At 33.8% G+C, this 16,865-nt stretch overlaps 2 protein-coding genes across 4 annotated transcripts in view; one reads left to right on the top strand and one right to left on the bottom strand.

Annotated features, from left to right (window-relative positions):
* The window catches only part of BNIP3 (BCL2 interacting protein 3), a 48,882-nt gene extending 44,439 nt beyond the window's left edge, over positions 1–4,443 (top strand). For 2 of the 3 annotated variants that reach the window (XM_068771109.1, XM_068771108.1), the window contains exons 4-7: positions 494–552; positions 2,093–2,195; positions 2,331–2,449; positions 4,107–4,443. In XM_068771109.1, coding sequence (XP_068627210.1) covers positions 494–552; positions 2,093–2,195; positions 2,331–2,449; positions 4,107–4,161 — 336 coding nt within the window. In that variant the 3' untranslated portion in view covers positions 4,162–4,443. The remainder of the gene's footprint in view (positions 1–493; positions 553–2,092; positions 2,196–2,330; positions 2,450–4,106) is intronic. The other variant, XM_068771110.1, reaches the window with a different exon arrangement.
* A 5,024-nt stretch (positions 4,444–9,467) lies between these two features.
* Positions 9,468–15,759, bottom strand: LOC137927370 (protein LSM12-like). The gene is made up of 3 exons (XM_068771165.1): positions 15,351–15,759; positions 13,350–13,487; positions 9,468–10,293 (listed from the first exon to the last, which is right to left on the bottom strand). Exons 1-3 carry the CDS (start codon positions 15,753–15,755, stop codon positions 10,174–10,176), a joined length of 663 nt encoding a protein of 220 aa, XP_068627266.1. The 5' UTR covers positions 15,756–15,759; the 3' UTR covers positions 9,468–10,173.
* Between the last annotated feature and the right edge of the window lie 1,106 nt (positions 15,760–16,865).

The raw sequence follows: 16,865 nt of genomic DNA, 5'->3' as shown, positions 1-16,865 counted from the left end.
GACGAAAGAATATGGAGGTAACGAAATCTAATATAAACTGCGATGGTGGTCGCTTCAGTAGTAATACTGCGATGTCAATTGCTGTTACTTTTGGCACCTATAGAACCTTTTCTAGATATACTTCATAATAATTGCTCCTTATAAAATTATGAACAAACGATGACTTTTTGTATATACAAATATAATACCCGGCGATAAATATTGCGCATCGATCTTGGGAAAAAGACAATCGGCTAATTTCGACTTTGTAGAGCGTTATCTCTGTCGCACGAAATACGACTGATAAAACGTCATATAGGTAGTGTTGGACAGAGATAGCGCTTAGACGAAATTAGCCGATTGTCTCTTTGTAAAGATCGATGTGCAATATTAATCGCCGGGTACTGTATACCTTGTGCCGTAAACGATTTGTTTAATTTTTATTTAATTACTAGTCTAATACCATGGTCTTTTGAGTTAGATTTTATTTACAAGAGATTCTGTTTATTTTCAGGATGACTCCAACGACTGGGTTTGGGAGTGGAGCAGTAGACCAGATCAGTTGCCACCCAAGTGAGTAATTTTTTTGCTTCATGTCCCATGTAAGAAAAGGACCAATATTTATCCACTTCCGCACATGCAGTAGTAGTCGTGCAACAAAGTGCACCGCCAGCCAGCCCGCTGATAAATGCGTATGCGGCAAACAATGCGAATTACACAACTACCACCGTTAATTCAATCAACACGTGTTTCACCCTCCACGGGGCATCTTCGGGAGTTATGTTACACCGATTAGTGCCAAACACAGAGTGAAACACAGTTTGTTGCACGACTACCACTGAATGTGCGGAAGTGGCTAAATATTGTTCTTTTACTTACTTAGGATAGACTTCCGCCATGTAACGCCTGATTCCATTAAATACCCATGTCCCATGGTCTTCTGAATAAATAGGTTACGTCCCCCTATATAATGTACATGATTTTTATATTAAAGCGAAAGGGTTGAGCTCTTGTCGAGTCCACTTTCGAAATGCCCACAGCAGGATGTCCACAGCTGGAGGCCATCATAAATTGCTAATAGAACCAATTGGAAGCGGCCTGTATCCAGTGAGTTCTGATGATCTTAAATTTCTCTGTCCACATTGTAAATGGCAGCTGTCATCTGTTCTGTGTCCTGACTGCTGCCACTTCTAAATTCATAGTTCATAAATGAGGTAATATAAAAATTCCAAAGACAATCCAATTTCATGGCAGGAAGGGACTTTGGCGGATCCCTTCAGAGCCTCCTGGAGCTCCGACAACAGTACCGAGTTTGTAGGTGTAATTAAAACAATTAACATTATTTAATGGAATCGGGCATTATTTTGCGGAAGTCCATCCTAAGTAAGAAAAGGACCAATATTTAGCCACTTCCGCACATGCAGTGGTAGTCGTGCAACAAAGTGCACCGCCCGCCAGCCCGCTGAATAATGCGCATGCGGCAAACAATGCGAATTACATAACTACCACCGTTAAATCACTCAACACGTGTTTCACCCCTCCACGGGGCATCATCAGGAGTTATGTTACACCGATTAGTGCCAAACACAGAGTGTCTAGACTCTGTGTTTCTCATTGTTATATTATTTTTGTTTTTTTAAATGTATACTTTGTTTAATTTTCTTTTTAAAAAGTGGTATTTTCGTGATCCTGGAACCTATCTTCGATCTTTACATGGCCTGCTATAGAAAATCTTTATTCACTTTGCGGCGTTTCAATTTGCGTCGTGTTTTTTTGTAACGTAACCACGACGCAAAGTAAGGTATTGTTGGTGTACATTGAAATTATTTATTATGATTGCAATTTAAAGTCTATTTAAATCTATTTAAAAATGGAATGGAAGGAGTGAAGTTTATAATTAGATACAGTAAGTTTTTGCTAATTTGGAAGGATTTTACACATGTAAACAATCACCCTGTATAACAAGAACAACGACGATAGCTTGAGCTTTGCAATGATCAGATGAAATAAAGCTTTTGTGGAATACTCAAAAGTCAGTGATAATTGAGAAACGTGTGATCTATCAGGAGCACATGAAAAAGAAACGTTTAAAGCTGCAATCGTTTGTTTCCAGGGACTGGCGGTTTAAGCATCCCCAGAGCGCCCGGGGGCCTCCATCAGCCACCTCCTCCATTGAAGTTCTTGAGCAGCAACTTGTGGCGCCCGCTGTACCACAGGTTAGTAGTCCTTGAATAAATACATTTGTACACAAGCATACTTTGATTAAGAGTTTTGGCATGATATTTACTAAAGATGGAATATAAGGGAATATTTCTACGACTAATTCAAAGTGTAAATCGGGCTGTGTACAGCAATATCGTTTTCAGAAACACTGTCTGTCCGTCCGGCGCACTTGCCTGTTCAGCAGGGGCGCGATAGCCGCTGTGCTGGTCACCAACATCGTGTCTCTGCTACTGGGCGCCGGCATCGGGTGAGTTTTACCACAATTTCCCAACTAGCGTACCTTCGTCATCGTTATTTTAAAATTTGAACCTCCACTATTGAGCCCAGGATAGCTTAATAAGTTGACAATCTTGATCTTATCAAGTTTAATAAAGGCTGTCCGGAACGGAAGTCCATCGTAAGTAAGAAAAGGACTAATATATAGCCACTTCCGCACATGCAGTGGTAGTCGTGCAACAAATTGCACCGCCCGCCAGCCCGCTGATAAATGCGCATGCGGCAAACAATGCGAATCACACAACCGCCACCGTTAAATCACTCGACACGTGTTTCACCCCTCCATGGGGCATCTTCAGGAGTTATGTTACACCGATTAGTGCCAAACACAGAGAGAGTAACTTAAATACACAAAGTAGGATACAATACAACAAAGTAAATGACATCTATTCGTAACAAAGGGAACGCGATACTTGTAAGCGATCTTCAACGTGTTAACAGTAGAATGTCCACTTGTTTTGTGGAGAATCTATGTTGCGTTTGCTGGTGTGGCCTTCACTCCAGCGGTTACCTGTTCTGGCAGTGTCAACACAGGTGTCCATTCATAAGGTGGTGCAGATGTCTGAATTCAGGTCTTCCAATTAGTTTTATTGGAAGACCTAATGTCGTCAGTTCATTTTGTGGTTGGAAGTTCTACACAAAACTGTGTTCTGGTAAGACAATGCATATAAAGGTCAGGAGGGCCTTATTCAGAATCAGCGGTCGTGATGGTGGGAGGTTGTGTGAATTTGATTGTAATCTTGCGTATTATTATAAAATGATTGCAGTATTATCTGTATAACCACTTACTTTACATGATCAGATAATAATAAAACAGGAAATTAGAATGATTGATAAGATATTTAGCGATTCGTCGCTGACGCGGTGCGCTGGCGGCTCTTAGTTCATAAGCTGTCTCGATCCAAGATGGCCGCCCCGCTATCATAGACGCGACGCTCCGCTAGTAACTGACAAGTCACACTTGACGTTGACTTTGACAGCACGACAACGCGTCTGCGCCTGTGTGTGTGTATATGTGTGTGTTGTGTGTGATGTACACATAATATCCTTTAAATTTTTTACACTATGTTGTCATCTTCAACCAAAAGTTACCATAATCAAAAATATGCTTAACTAAAATATGATCTAAACCACACACATCATATATATATATATATATACAGTAATACCCCGCTTTACGCGAGGGATACGTTCCAAAAAAAAATCGCGTTAACTGAAATTCGCGTATAACGAGGTTTATGATTTAACATAGTCAAAAATTATTGCAAAAAATACAAATCATTTTAATCAATCGGTTAATTTCTAGGAACACTTTATGCAATACATACTCTTATTTTTTACGGAAAAATACATCTATTGTCTTTTGGGTAACATTTTGTTTACGTTCTTGTAAAATACGTTCATAACACCCAACACTGTTGGGGATTGGGATCCCGAGACCATAGAGAAGTTGATGACTACATTATATTTATACGCACTCTTTCGCGTAATTCGAGGCATTTGAGCGCGAAATTTGCAATTCGCGTTATAGTGAAACCGCGTATAACGAGGTCGCGTAAAGCGGGGTATTACTATATATGATTTCGAATGTATTCACCCAGTTTTTGATATATCAAATTCGCTTGCAGCGTCTGGTTGAGCAAGAAAGGCATGCTGCCTCCCAGACTCATCGTGTTGAACTAGTGCGCCTGATAAGACTGAGCCGGCCGGGGACGCGGGGGCGAAGTCCCGGGCTGCGACCCGCACACCACAACACCAGCAACAATAAGGGATTCACGATCGTATTTTGTATTCATAAGTGGCATAATTATTTGTTTTAAGGGAATATTTAAAACATATTGAATAATTTTTTTGACATTTAATATAGATTTAATAATTCTGATTTAAGAAATTATCTCGTCGCCATATTTGTTTTAACCTATTGCACTCTGCTTCGCAGCTTTTTTTATTTATCATTAAACTCGATTGAACAAATCGATTAATTTTATGATTTATGTTTTTTTTTTTAAATAAAATTTGTATTCAAGTCTGATATAAGTTTCAACCAAACATCACCTAAAATTTCTAAAAAAATATTCTAAATTATCTATTCTAATAATTTATTAATAAAAAACTACAAATATCTTTTAGGATTTTATCTCGACATTTCTTTTTTTTGCAAATAAAGAATACATATGTATGCATAAACAATTAAAAAAATTTATAAAATACAACGACGAATTGTTCTTTTAATAAGTACACCGTTAACTTAGTGATTATGATCTTTTCACTAAAACCTTCAAATTGTAGGTAATATTAATTTTAAAAAATCGAGTGCAAAAGGTTAAACGATTAAAAAATATCGATATCTCTTCCGCACATCACTAGTCTACAATCTACGGCATCGGTAATCGTTTTAAATATATCAATGAGAGATATTTAAGCAATATATAAATAATAATTATAATTAAATATATGTGATAAATTATAATTTAAAAATGGCGATGCTAATAAAACATTCGAATTTATTTTAATAACTTAGCCAGCGCACTGTACGTACGTATGTACTATCTCTATATATAAATCCCATAAAACTTGCACAATAACAAAGTACAAAGAGCCGCCAGAAATCGAATATAACGAAGTTTCTTTAATCGATTTTATTAGGCTCTGTCGATATGAGATCTTTGTCTTAAAAACTATATCTGTCACTGTCACATTAGATATTGACAGTGACAGTTATAATGGCGGGTCTGATGTGGCTAAAATCTTTTCTAGCCTTTAAGGTCTGAAATCGCCTCCAGGTAAGAGTTAGTATATTATATGTAGGTTTTATTACTTTTCGTATTATTTGACTTTGACATATATACAAGGTGTTTGGTTATATATGTAAAAGTTTTATGGCCGTGAATATATATTCGCAACGTGAATATATATTTTACACACTAGATATAGTAAATAAGGTTATGATCACGAGAAAAAACCTTTTCAAAATTCGCTTTACTACATCCTTTTTCATCCTTGCAAAATTTGTACTGCCAGAGATTATTGGCATGTAGCATTCCAAAAGAAAAATAATAATGTAACATATTTTCTTTTATACAGGATGATTGCGAATTGGTGTAGAAGCTTTAAAAAAATTTACTTTAACAAATATAACCAATTATCTTATATTTATGTCAAAGCAAATAATACGAAGTTTTTGTATTTTGCAGCCATTTTATCTGACATGTATAGCATTTGGGCGCACGCGTAGCTTGTTTAGAATGCCTAAAATCATTATTAATATTGCTCAAAATAAAAAAAGGTCAAAAACGCGAAGCAATGTCGGAAAGAAAAAAAATGTCTATGATATGACATGTCTATGGATGACACCCGTCAAATAATGGCGGGTTTAATTTTTTTCCTATTTTTGTTTTTGGAACATGGCCAACAATTCGTGGACTTTTTATTCAATATATTAGTAACTCAATAACCTTTTTATCGGTAATCCAAATATGACATTGCTTCGCGTAGAGAATATAGATTAAAAAAAAGTAAAAAAAAAAGTGTAATTTAGTCTATATATGTTTTATCCATCTGGCAACACTTGTGTCCTTGTCAATGTTGATGTTATGAAGTTAGACAATATTTATTTCAATTTTAAAGGGAATATTTGATTTATTCGCATATGAAAGTACAGAGATGGCTTCAATAAATAACTAATAATTAACAAAAGAAATTATTTTCGTCTTTAACAGATTTTTTAGATTCGCATTTTGAACTTGAATTTGATTCTTGAACACACAAGCTTTTTCTATACTAATCAAACTGTTGAATTTAGATAAATATTAATGGAAAAATCAAATCTCTTTAATAGTAAAATAGATTTCAAAAACGGTTTGTTGACATGTATCCACTTGTATTGACAAGGACACATAAAAATTTGATAGAAAAAGTAGTTGTTTTTAAGTATTTTTCTACTTTTTCAATTTGTTTCGTAAAATCCTAGTAATCCTACTAATGTAATAAAAACATTAAATTTTCATATTTATAATCTATGGTTATGTATCGGCACTTGAAATATACGTTATTCGATGGTAACAACACTTTTAAAAGGTCATAGGTTAATGGTTTTTAAGTCATTCAAATAAAAATCAAAAGATATTCTATATTATTTTATTTAAAAAATGGATTTTTGCAGTTTTAAATTCAAAATGATGCCGTTTGTCGTTTGTCGTTCTCACAAAATCATATATTTGTAAGTTTCGCGTATTCATTATATTCCAGAATTGAATTTTATTTTAGTGTACGGTGACACTGAAAATGAATGAAAAATTGTAAAAATATAATTTTTTTTGATACAATATCGTAGTAGGCGTAGAATATTTATATTTCAAGTGTCTTTTTGTATTTCCATTAATTCGCCAATTTCCAAAGGTACCCAACGTCCATTGACCTTGTGTTTAAATTTATTTATGTCCGTCGTACAGCGGTTTCTAGAGATAAGTTTTAAAGTTTTGTTTAAATTATATATATAAGGGTAAGCGATAAAATAATTTATGTTGTATTTTTTTTTTGAGTTCAATTCGCTAGATGTCATTTTTATTTTTTTTATCTGTGGTAATTGAGCGCATGGCGGGAATCGCGTCAAACGTCAAATTAGACTGAAGGAAATTGTGTTTATATACTCTGACCTGTTTTTGATTTTATTTGTGCGTGATTATAGAAAATTTATTTAAATTAAAACATAATTGATGTTATCAGTTATATATATGATTAAAACATATAAAAGTGTTTAGTGAAACGCCATTGGTAAAAAAATGTCGTAAGACGTTAATATCTTCGAGTGACGAAAGCTATTGTGAAACAGTTTCTCGCAATGTTCGCATATTGTAAGATTACGAAGGATAATGGGTATACTTTTTAGCTATTTCTAGTTATTTTGTTGAGCAGTGGTTGCCTAGAGGTTGGCGGCACAAGCTTTGATCGCGTGATACAATCTCATATAATTCATACTTTGTGAGTTAATTATATAGGATTGCCACTGTTTACAAAGGAGTTTCCAGAGGATGGGCAGCAGCGTCCTCTGCATACCATAATACCACACTGCGACTCAACCTGGCTGTTAACCATGGTGATTATAGTATCTCCTTTAGATATCTCCGAGAGAGGCCTATGTCCTGCAAGGGGCATCTAAGGACCACGACTAGTTATTTTCTATGTAAGACTTATATGATCTCTATCAACCACACAAAAACAGGTTTGAGTATGTTTCATTTGTATTTGTGTAAATTGTTATGGAAGAGCTTTGTATGTGATGTTTTGGTGCGATTTCTGCGGTGACCGTTTATATAATATATATTGTTTTCACTGTAACCATTTCTAATTGTAAGGCTTTATTGAATAAATGATACGCATTTTTAAATTGTGTTGTTTTTTCTCATTTTCATTTTCCCTATTTGCAGATTAAAAAAATGCGACCCAATTCTTATATTCACATCTAAAAATTTCTCTATTCACTTATCTAATAAGTACATACATAATAAAAGTATTGCAATAGGCATCTAACACAATATCCTATGTACATACTGTCAAATGGACTAATTATAACAAGTAAAATAGATCTTATTACAACTACACTAAAGTATATTATTAAATAATATCTATGAAGACTGACATAAGCTGTCTTCACTGCAATGTGTATTTGAGAATGTAAACAAAATGAAAGCAATCTAGTTATAAAAACGGCAGATGGTTTATTACACACTAATGTGAATAGGCAAGAAGTAATATATATTTCCTAGATATTCCTTTGCCAAATAGACTGCCTGCAAGGACTGTAAACATCAGACATCCCTTACAAGAAACTCAAGAACGTGTGGAACATCAGATGGTCATAGCGTTAGTTCTGGGTCAGGGTCCGTAGGAATCGCTGCTCACCAGAGCACTAGCTCAGACTCAGAGAGCCCCCAAAATCTGCTCTTAGACAAGGTAAACAATACAATAAGATATATACTCTTGTATTAATTATTTTAAAAAAATAATCTCTGATTTCTTAAACTTGACTACCTTATTACTCTATAAATAAAGCATATTTTTGAAAGAAATTTGTCGTAGCAAAATGCTTACTATACAAAAGAATCTTTGGAAGAACTGAAAGCTAGAAAGAATTGTGGTCTGCTCTGACTGCGAAGAATGAAGAATCTATACAAGTTTAAACTTCTGCAAACATAGCAGAAATAGCGAATGGAAAAGGACAAGACGGGTTCGAACAGATAGAATCAAGTGACATTCAGGAGTTGCTTGAATCACAAGATTTGACTGAAACCAACTTGAAGGAAATGTTAAATTCACAGCTCATTGAAAAAGCTCTAGAAATGTGACATTGTGTTTAAAAAATCTTAGTGAAGGATTAAAAATGGCAAATGAACTTTGCCATTTCCTTATGAACACTGCTCCGTCTGTGGAACGAAGTCTGATTTTTCAGAAGCAAATTGCTAATGTGACAACCAAGCAGGAGAAAATTACGAAAATTTTTTGAAACATTGTTTAGACCTTAAGATAATTAAACAAAATTTCCAAAAACTTTTTAAACATTTGTTTTTATTTTGTATCCTAAGCATGTATCGCCTGTAAACCCAAATATATCACCATTCCGTGTTCAGTTTTTGTATTCGCGTCATCTATATATATGTAATATATGCCTTGCGAATAAAGAGCTTTTTCTGCACCAAGATAAATATGACAATTTTGTCACTACTACCTATCCATGCAGACTATCTACTACTAGAAGTGATTGTATTTTGTATTTTGTATTGTGTTATTTCGCTGCTTGGAAATAGTTGTAAATGCAAATGACTTATGTAAGAAAAGGACCAATATTTAAATATTAAATCTTGGTCCTTTTCTTACTAAGGATGGACTTCCGCTAGGTAACGTCTGATTTCATTAAATAGCAAATGACCTATATTTACTCAAAGCTTTTATAACTATAATCAATCATCCTGTACATTTAAAATAAAACAATATAAAAGTTTTTCAATTTTTTTTTATATTTTTTACCGTTACTTAAACCAACGTCATATAAATAGCTATACACTACAAATAGAAAATAATAACTCCAAATTTCACCAAGGTGTCGCCATACGCGGTTTTACGGCACAGTTGAAATGATAAACAAGAAGTACTTTATACATTTTACAAAAACGAAAGTAAACCCCAAAAATATCCAAAAAGGTCGATGAAAAAAAATTTTGAACATGACAAACATAGGAAAGGAACAATGTTACCATATAATAATTCAGAGTTGCCCAATGAAATAAACAACTGTACAAATTTATGCATACTTTAAAAATGATTTAACTTTTACTTTGATTTTATTTTAAAAAAACAACAAAAAAAATTGAGATAGATATTTTGTTACCAGTTGAAAATTTTACAGAAATTATTACTCCAATTTTTTAATAAAAACATTGACTGTTTTATTTAGTGTTGCAATATAATTACTTTTCCCCTCTGCTTACTATATAAAATACTTTTAACTGGCAACAAATAAATTTAAAAATAATTACAGATGTATTATTCGCAGATGTTTAATAGAATTCATAACTCGTCAGAGTCTTTGTAGATAGTTGACGGTAAGTTTTGACCGTCCCAGAAATACAGAAAATATGTGAAGGATGTGAAACATATAAATATTGATATAGATATATATATAGCTATATAGATCTGATGCTACTGTTGGTGAGAGTGTGAGGCGGCTGCCAATTCGCGATGCTCCTTCCAATGCCGCTCCACAAACTTCCTGATATAGTTGTAAGGCTTTGAATCCTGTTCCCCTATTACATTCTCCACCTGCGACAAAACATTACATTGTGGTGAATTAAAAATACATACATGGAACCACAATTTAAAAACTCTAAATATACTTATATATATAAATAAATATTAATCCTGAAATTGTCATTTAAAACACCCAGGCTTTGGGAAGGAAGTTATTTTTTTTCCTAGGACATTTGAAGGACGTTCTGTCATCTCTCATAGATAAGTCATATATATATGGTCTCGATTGGTTGTAGTCATACTGCATTGGTTCTTCGAAATTTTCCAAAAACTCAAGTGATATCATTCAGCAACCACCATATTCGTCTGATATGGCTCCGTCAAACTTTTATTTAGCAAACTAAAAAGGCCAATGCGTACAGACACTCAGTTTTGACAGGATTGTGCAGATAATAACAGAATCAAAGATCTTGAAGGCTACATCTGGACCAGTGGTGTACCAAGAAATTTTGCCGCCCGAGGCGGTCTCCAATTTGCCGCCCCTTCTATTATAATTCAATCAAATAGTGGTTTTTTATAAATTGATACACATAAATAAATTATTAAGTTATTTAATCAATATTAATTAATACAAAAAGTAATTTTTATATACATATGTGTATGCATTCGTAAACATATTTATATAATATCTACTCTTCTTTCTAGCTTTCATACTAGAAAAATCGTGTATAATGCTCTCAAAATTAAAATTATTTGTAATTTCTTGTTCTATTGGCAATATTGCAAGAGTTTTTGGTCCTAATTGACTCATTGTAGAACGAAGATAATTTAATTTATTATTCAAGAAAGAAAATAAATATGAAATGAATATGTTGCTTTTTACAACTATAAGTAAATTTAAAAAATGCCGCCCCAAGGTAAGTGCCGCCCGGTGCGGACCGCACCCACCGCTCCCCCCTAGGTACGCCACTGATCTGGACTGGAAAAAGCATTGGCAAAAGTGTGTTTTAACGGAAGGTGATGAAATTGATTTGGAAAAATAAATAAAGAGTTTTCATTTTATAAACAAATTCACCTCACCTCTTGATCACAGTATTATATATAAGTTACATAACTATGTTTCTAAACTATAATAAATTAATAAATATTGACTCCTGCATTCCAATATATGTATATTTGAAAAAAATAATTATTTAAACTTATAAAGAGTACAATGTGTCAATAATTAAAATAACAATATTTATTTATTATAGTAAATTTTATATTTTTTACACGGCGAAGCTAGTAATAATGGTATATTATTTATTTATTCTGTTTTATAATATATTAGAAGGAACAGAGAGTTATTTCATTTCTATTGACATGTAAAGAAAAACAGATTTATTTGTTACCGCTTCAGCATTGATTTGTATATTAGATTGCAAAAGGTTGTTGATAATGAAGGTGAAGATATTGTTGATTAGAAATAAAAACTTGTTAGAAATGTAGTCGTGTGAATTTAACTTAAATAAGCGACATTACTTTCTGGTCTCCCTAGTATAATAAAGTTGCACAATATATTTTAGACCTTCCCTTTTTCAATTTTAAAACTAAAAATATATTTTCAAATAAATCTTATTATAGCATTCAAAAGATTTTTACTAGATCTAATTGTGTGGAACTTTGTTTGTTGACATTATAATGTACACACAAATTGATGTTAATTTTATTTAAAAGAGCAAATTTTCTCGTTGGATCTTCTAGCTGGCTTTTCTTAACAGATCATCATTTCAAACTGGCGGTATCTTACTACTTATAATGTTAAAATAATTTATGACTCAAAAGCGAATGTAAATATATTTTTTAATATTAAATGTATATTATTAAATAAATCTTATATAGCATCCAAATTAGTTTCGCTTTAAAATATTTCCAACTTTTTGACTCATGTACACGGTGATATTATAATGTTCATAAACTTTTTTAAATTTCATTTATAATACCATCAATATAGACAAATAAGCAACATATTTGCCCCTTCAAAGGTTTTACATTTATAACTAAAGATACTGTATTCACAATTCAAATGTGCATATATATTCCTACTTGGAAAGATATATTGAATTTTACTTTGATGTTTGTTTTAGTGTACCTTCTCAATACATTCCAGCAGAACTTTGAAATTATTGATTATGAATAAAGTAAAGACACTGGGTAACCACAGCACATTCAAACTGAATGACATAAATATGGCTGCCATCCTGACTGTTAGGCGAGTAAAAGGAGGAACATTTAATGGAATCAGGCGTTACCTCGCGAAAGTACATCCCAAGTAAGAAAAAGACCAATATTTGGCCACTTCCGTACATGTAGTGGTAGTCGTGCAATAAAGTGCACCGCCCGCCAGCCCGCTGATAAATGCGCATGCGGCAAACAATGCGAATCACATAACCGTCACCGCGAAATTACTCAAAACGTGTTTCACCGAGGAACCATTTGAATCCTCTCCGACAGTAGAGCACTGTTACTGGCACATAATAAGGCACACTGTGAACTCTGGGTTAATATATAAGTGTAACAAATGTCTAATGAAGGTAAATAGTAACAACCTTGTTACACTACTTTGGATAAAAAGTCATAGCTCCAGGGGCAAAGATGCTGCAGATGAGTTAGTCTGGAGAGGCTCCTGCATGGTTTACAGCTTGGAGCCCCTCATCCCTCTACCAATGGTTAAGCCTAGATCTCTAGTAGGGGTGCAAACTAGGAGTCAACATATAGTGAGCAAAGGACGAGCCATGAGCACGGAGTAAGAGGCAATGTCTATCATAAGCTGCCAGCTTTCTACCACCCTGGTCAAGCTGTCGCGACCCCAGCTGCGTTTGATGGCAGGGACCATAACCTTGACAGTTCTTTGTGCAGAGCATGCCTGGAACAGGATGAGACAGCTGCTCATGTACTACAGTGTTTGGGCATAGCACCCTACAGGTGATCACTGAGATTGCTCTCCAAAATCGCCGGCAACATCAAGGGTCTGCTGGAATTTCTGGACGTGTTGGGTTGGCTTGGTTAAGGCCAACCCCGATGCAAAATGAGAGCAGTGCCGCTTGGTTGTGGAAACAAATCTGCTGAGACATAACAAGACAAAGTACCTTATATGGAGGTGTGATGGTGACCTCATTGTAAACACGGATGTTCTGACCAGCCCACGACACATCATCAATAACCCTGGCAATAGCGAGGAACAATCTCTGTCCCTCCGGATCCAAGCACGCTGATAGTGCTGACACCTGTAAAACAGATATTGTTTAATATTTTCAAAATATACATTTATACATACAAACAGTGCTATTCAGGGTGATTGGTTACAAGTGTACATTACCCAGTGATAAATATTGCATATTGACCTTTGGAAAGAGACAATCGGCTAATTTCGACTTCTTAGAGCAGTGATTCCCAAAGCGGTCTATATCGACCCCTAGGGGTCTATGATAACCTGCAAGGGGTCTATGTCAGCGAAAAAAAATTTGGAGGTTCATGAAATGAAGTTGGGGTTCCACGATAGTGGATCTCAACACATACACTGATAGTACCTATTTATTTACATCATACTATCTTATAATATCAAAACATTTACATTTGTATCAGGTTCATCCTTCTCACTAAAAATATTGTCTTATTGCTTATGTTATTTTATTTATAGTTTATTTAATGTTACTTATATTTTACATAACAGAAACAAAATTTTATTTTGAGTAGTTTTAATTTAAATTCTATTAATAAATGTGTAAATTAACATGTGTTTTTACTTTAAGTTTTTAACACTAAACTTCACTACAGTTAGAAATTTACAGGAAATCAATATCAGGTAAGTGGGGGTCTACCCAACACGGAAAACATGGCAAGGGGTCTATGACAAAAAAGTTTGGGGAACTCTGTCGTAGAGTGTTATCTCTGTGGCAAGAAATACAACGACTAACAAAATGTCATATAAGTAACGTGGGTAGTTGATTCTCTCTCTTCAAAAGTCGTAAAAGTTTTAATGGGGTAAATGTATAATTTAATTTAGAACACCTAATCAAAAAAACTATGGTTTAAACATTCATATTGCTATATATTAAAATTAATTATAGATTACTATCTATATCTAGATTTACTAGAAATTATTGGCTGGTCGCACTTTGATATAAAATAATAATGTAACACATATCAGAGTGGTCACTTCATACAGGCTGATTAGAAATATGTGTAAAAAGCCTTAAAGATGTATAAATATCAATATTTAGTAATTAAAATTTTGATTGTCTTTAGATGTCAATGGTTGGGCAAAGCTTTGACTTATATCCTTATGTAGTTTGAGTTACTTATTCCTGATATATTTTATCATCTATTTTTTAAACTATGTTAGGATTTTTAACAAGTTTTTTGTTGATAAACTTGTGATAACCTATAAAAATGTTGTTGACCTAATATAAATAATGTATCTATTTCACACACAATACATAGGATGATAGGAATAAGGTGTAAGTTTTAAAGCAGTGAATATATGCCCATTTGACTTCAAAAATCATTAAAGACTTGCTTTTCCATCTGTTTAGACAAACATGTATAATATGATCAGTTTGAAATATGAAACATTTTTTATTCTATTGGAACTTGTCAGGGCTTTTAACTTCTGGCAGTAAAAAAACTACAGGCACAGATAGTAAACAATAAATAATTAATTTTGATATATAGCAACCCAAATTTTGTAATTTTATCTCTACATTTATTTTCAAACAGGGTGTACCATACAGTAATAGACAGTAAATTAACTATACATTCATCACTTGAAAGTTTTTACACCCATAAACAATCATTCTGTATAATTCTTATTTCATCAAAATATTCTCTGTAGAACTATGTCTTATATTATTGAAATTTAATTAAGCTCTCTGATAATGGCATCTGTTAACTTTAAGCCTTTGTACGGTTGTAAATAAAGATTTGACATCTAAAAACCATTAGAACACAAGGTTACGTTAAGAATTAAAGACAATCAAATTTTACGTATCTCTACGCTTCACAAAATATCAAGATTTTGCATATATAACCAATAATACTGTATAATTGCGTCAAACACTAAATTTGATAAATTAGAAAGTAACACGTACCAATCTCCGTTTATTTTCAATGGAGTTACGGACTCTAGTGTTCAGTCTGTGAAGGTTGAGGGACTGCGGTGGCTCTGGAGCGGTGGTCACTTCCTTCTTTATCTGCACGTCGCTGACAAGCGAGAGATTTACGATGTTGACGTCGTGGCGCTTCGGATTGCCGCTGGAGGACGGACACTTGAGGATTAGCATCTTCGTCTGCGGGTCGAAAGCGAGAACCTCTCCCTCGATATCCTCGTTGTAGCAAGTCTTCGTAGCCACGACGCTACCGATCGTGAAACAGTCGGACACTACCGTGGACATGGTCGCGTCTATCTCCGGCCGTGGTCTCGCATGCGATGCGTTATCATGTAAATAAATGGCTTCCTGAAATATATCGTCTGGACGACAGCGAGCGTACGCCATTCAATCTTGACTGATATTTGAGCACAGATTATAAATTTTCAACGTTCCGTTTCTAAATGTAGCGTGATTCAGAAAATTTAATTGTTTATTTTATTCATTAAAAAATTAATATTCATATTATTATTATTATTGTTATATAAAAATTCTGTATTTTTTTAGAATAAATGTAATAAATTTTAAAATTAAAATTTACTATTACATAATTGAACGAAAGATTTATATACTGTATATAATACACCTATCCCCCGATTTACACGGTAAATACGTTCCTGAGAAAAACGTGTAAATCGAAAATTAAAAATTTTCAAGTCAAAACCGTGTAAATCGAAAAACTTGCAGAAAATGCATGATTTTGCTATTTACCAGTTGTGAATTTTTTCAATAATTTTAGGTGTACACAGAAATAAAAATAAAATGAATTGACAAGTTAAAATATTTAATATATTACGAAAAACTGTTTTTTTTTTCTAAATTTAATTACAATATACATTAAACAGAAGAACAAAAAAGAAATTACTCTCATTCTTTTTTTCGGAATCGCAGGTTCGAATTCACTTTCATCACTCGAAGTTATTTGTGCCGATTTGATGTTTGAAGCAGAAATATTTATAATATGAGAGATCATAATAAAATCGGTTATGAAAACAAAAAAAACTTTTTTGGAAAACCGTGTAAAAGCGAAAACGTGTAAAACAAGTACCGTGTAAATCAGGGGATAGGTGTATTGTTTTTTAAATGTACGTATTGTACATGGAGTTTTAAATGTAAATGAAATAAATTTAAATGAAATACAGTTTTGGCAAGTAAACCTAATGCTTGCTTGGTTTCGGGTAAAGTTGATGCTGTTAGCCCGAGAACTTTTACAGATTCATCAGAACTGAGTTCACGGAGCAGGATGTTCCGTGAACTTAAAAACAAATCAGAAGCTAGTCGCGTTCCAGTTGTACGATGACGTTCGCACGTAGTGAATCGCTCTACCCGAGTAGAGCTGTGTAGTGTTGATGTTGTATGCGGCTTGGGACGGCAACGTGGACCACAGGTGAGCCAAGGATGGATTCTGATTCAACCTGGTGGCCGCCCTCTCAGAACGGGTGTTGTGGTGTAAACTTA

Source organism: Battus philenor, unplaced genomic scaffold (assembly GCF_028537555.1).
Source record: "Battus philenor isolate CCGP_79_NKW_IND1 unplaced genomic scaffold, ilBatPhil1.0.hap1 SCAF_30, whole genome shotgun sequence".
In the NCBI taxonomy this organism is placed as follows: domain Eukaryota; kingdom Metazoa; phylum Arthropoda; class Insecta; order Lepidoptera; family Papilionidae; genus Battus; species Battus philenor.
This window is presented reverse-complemented; position numbering and strand designations above follow the sequence as displayed.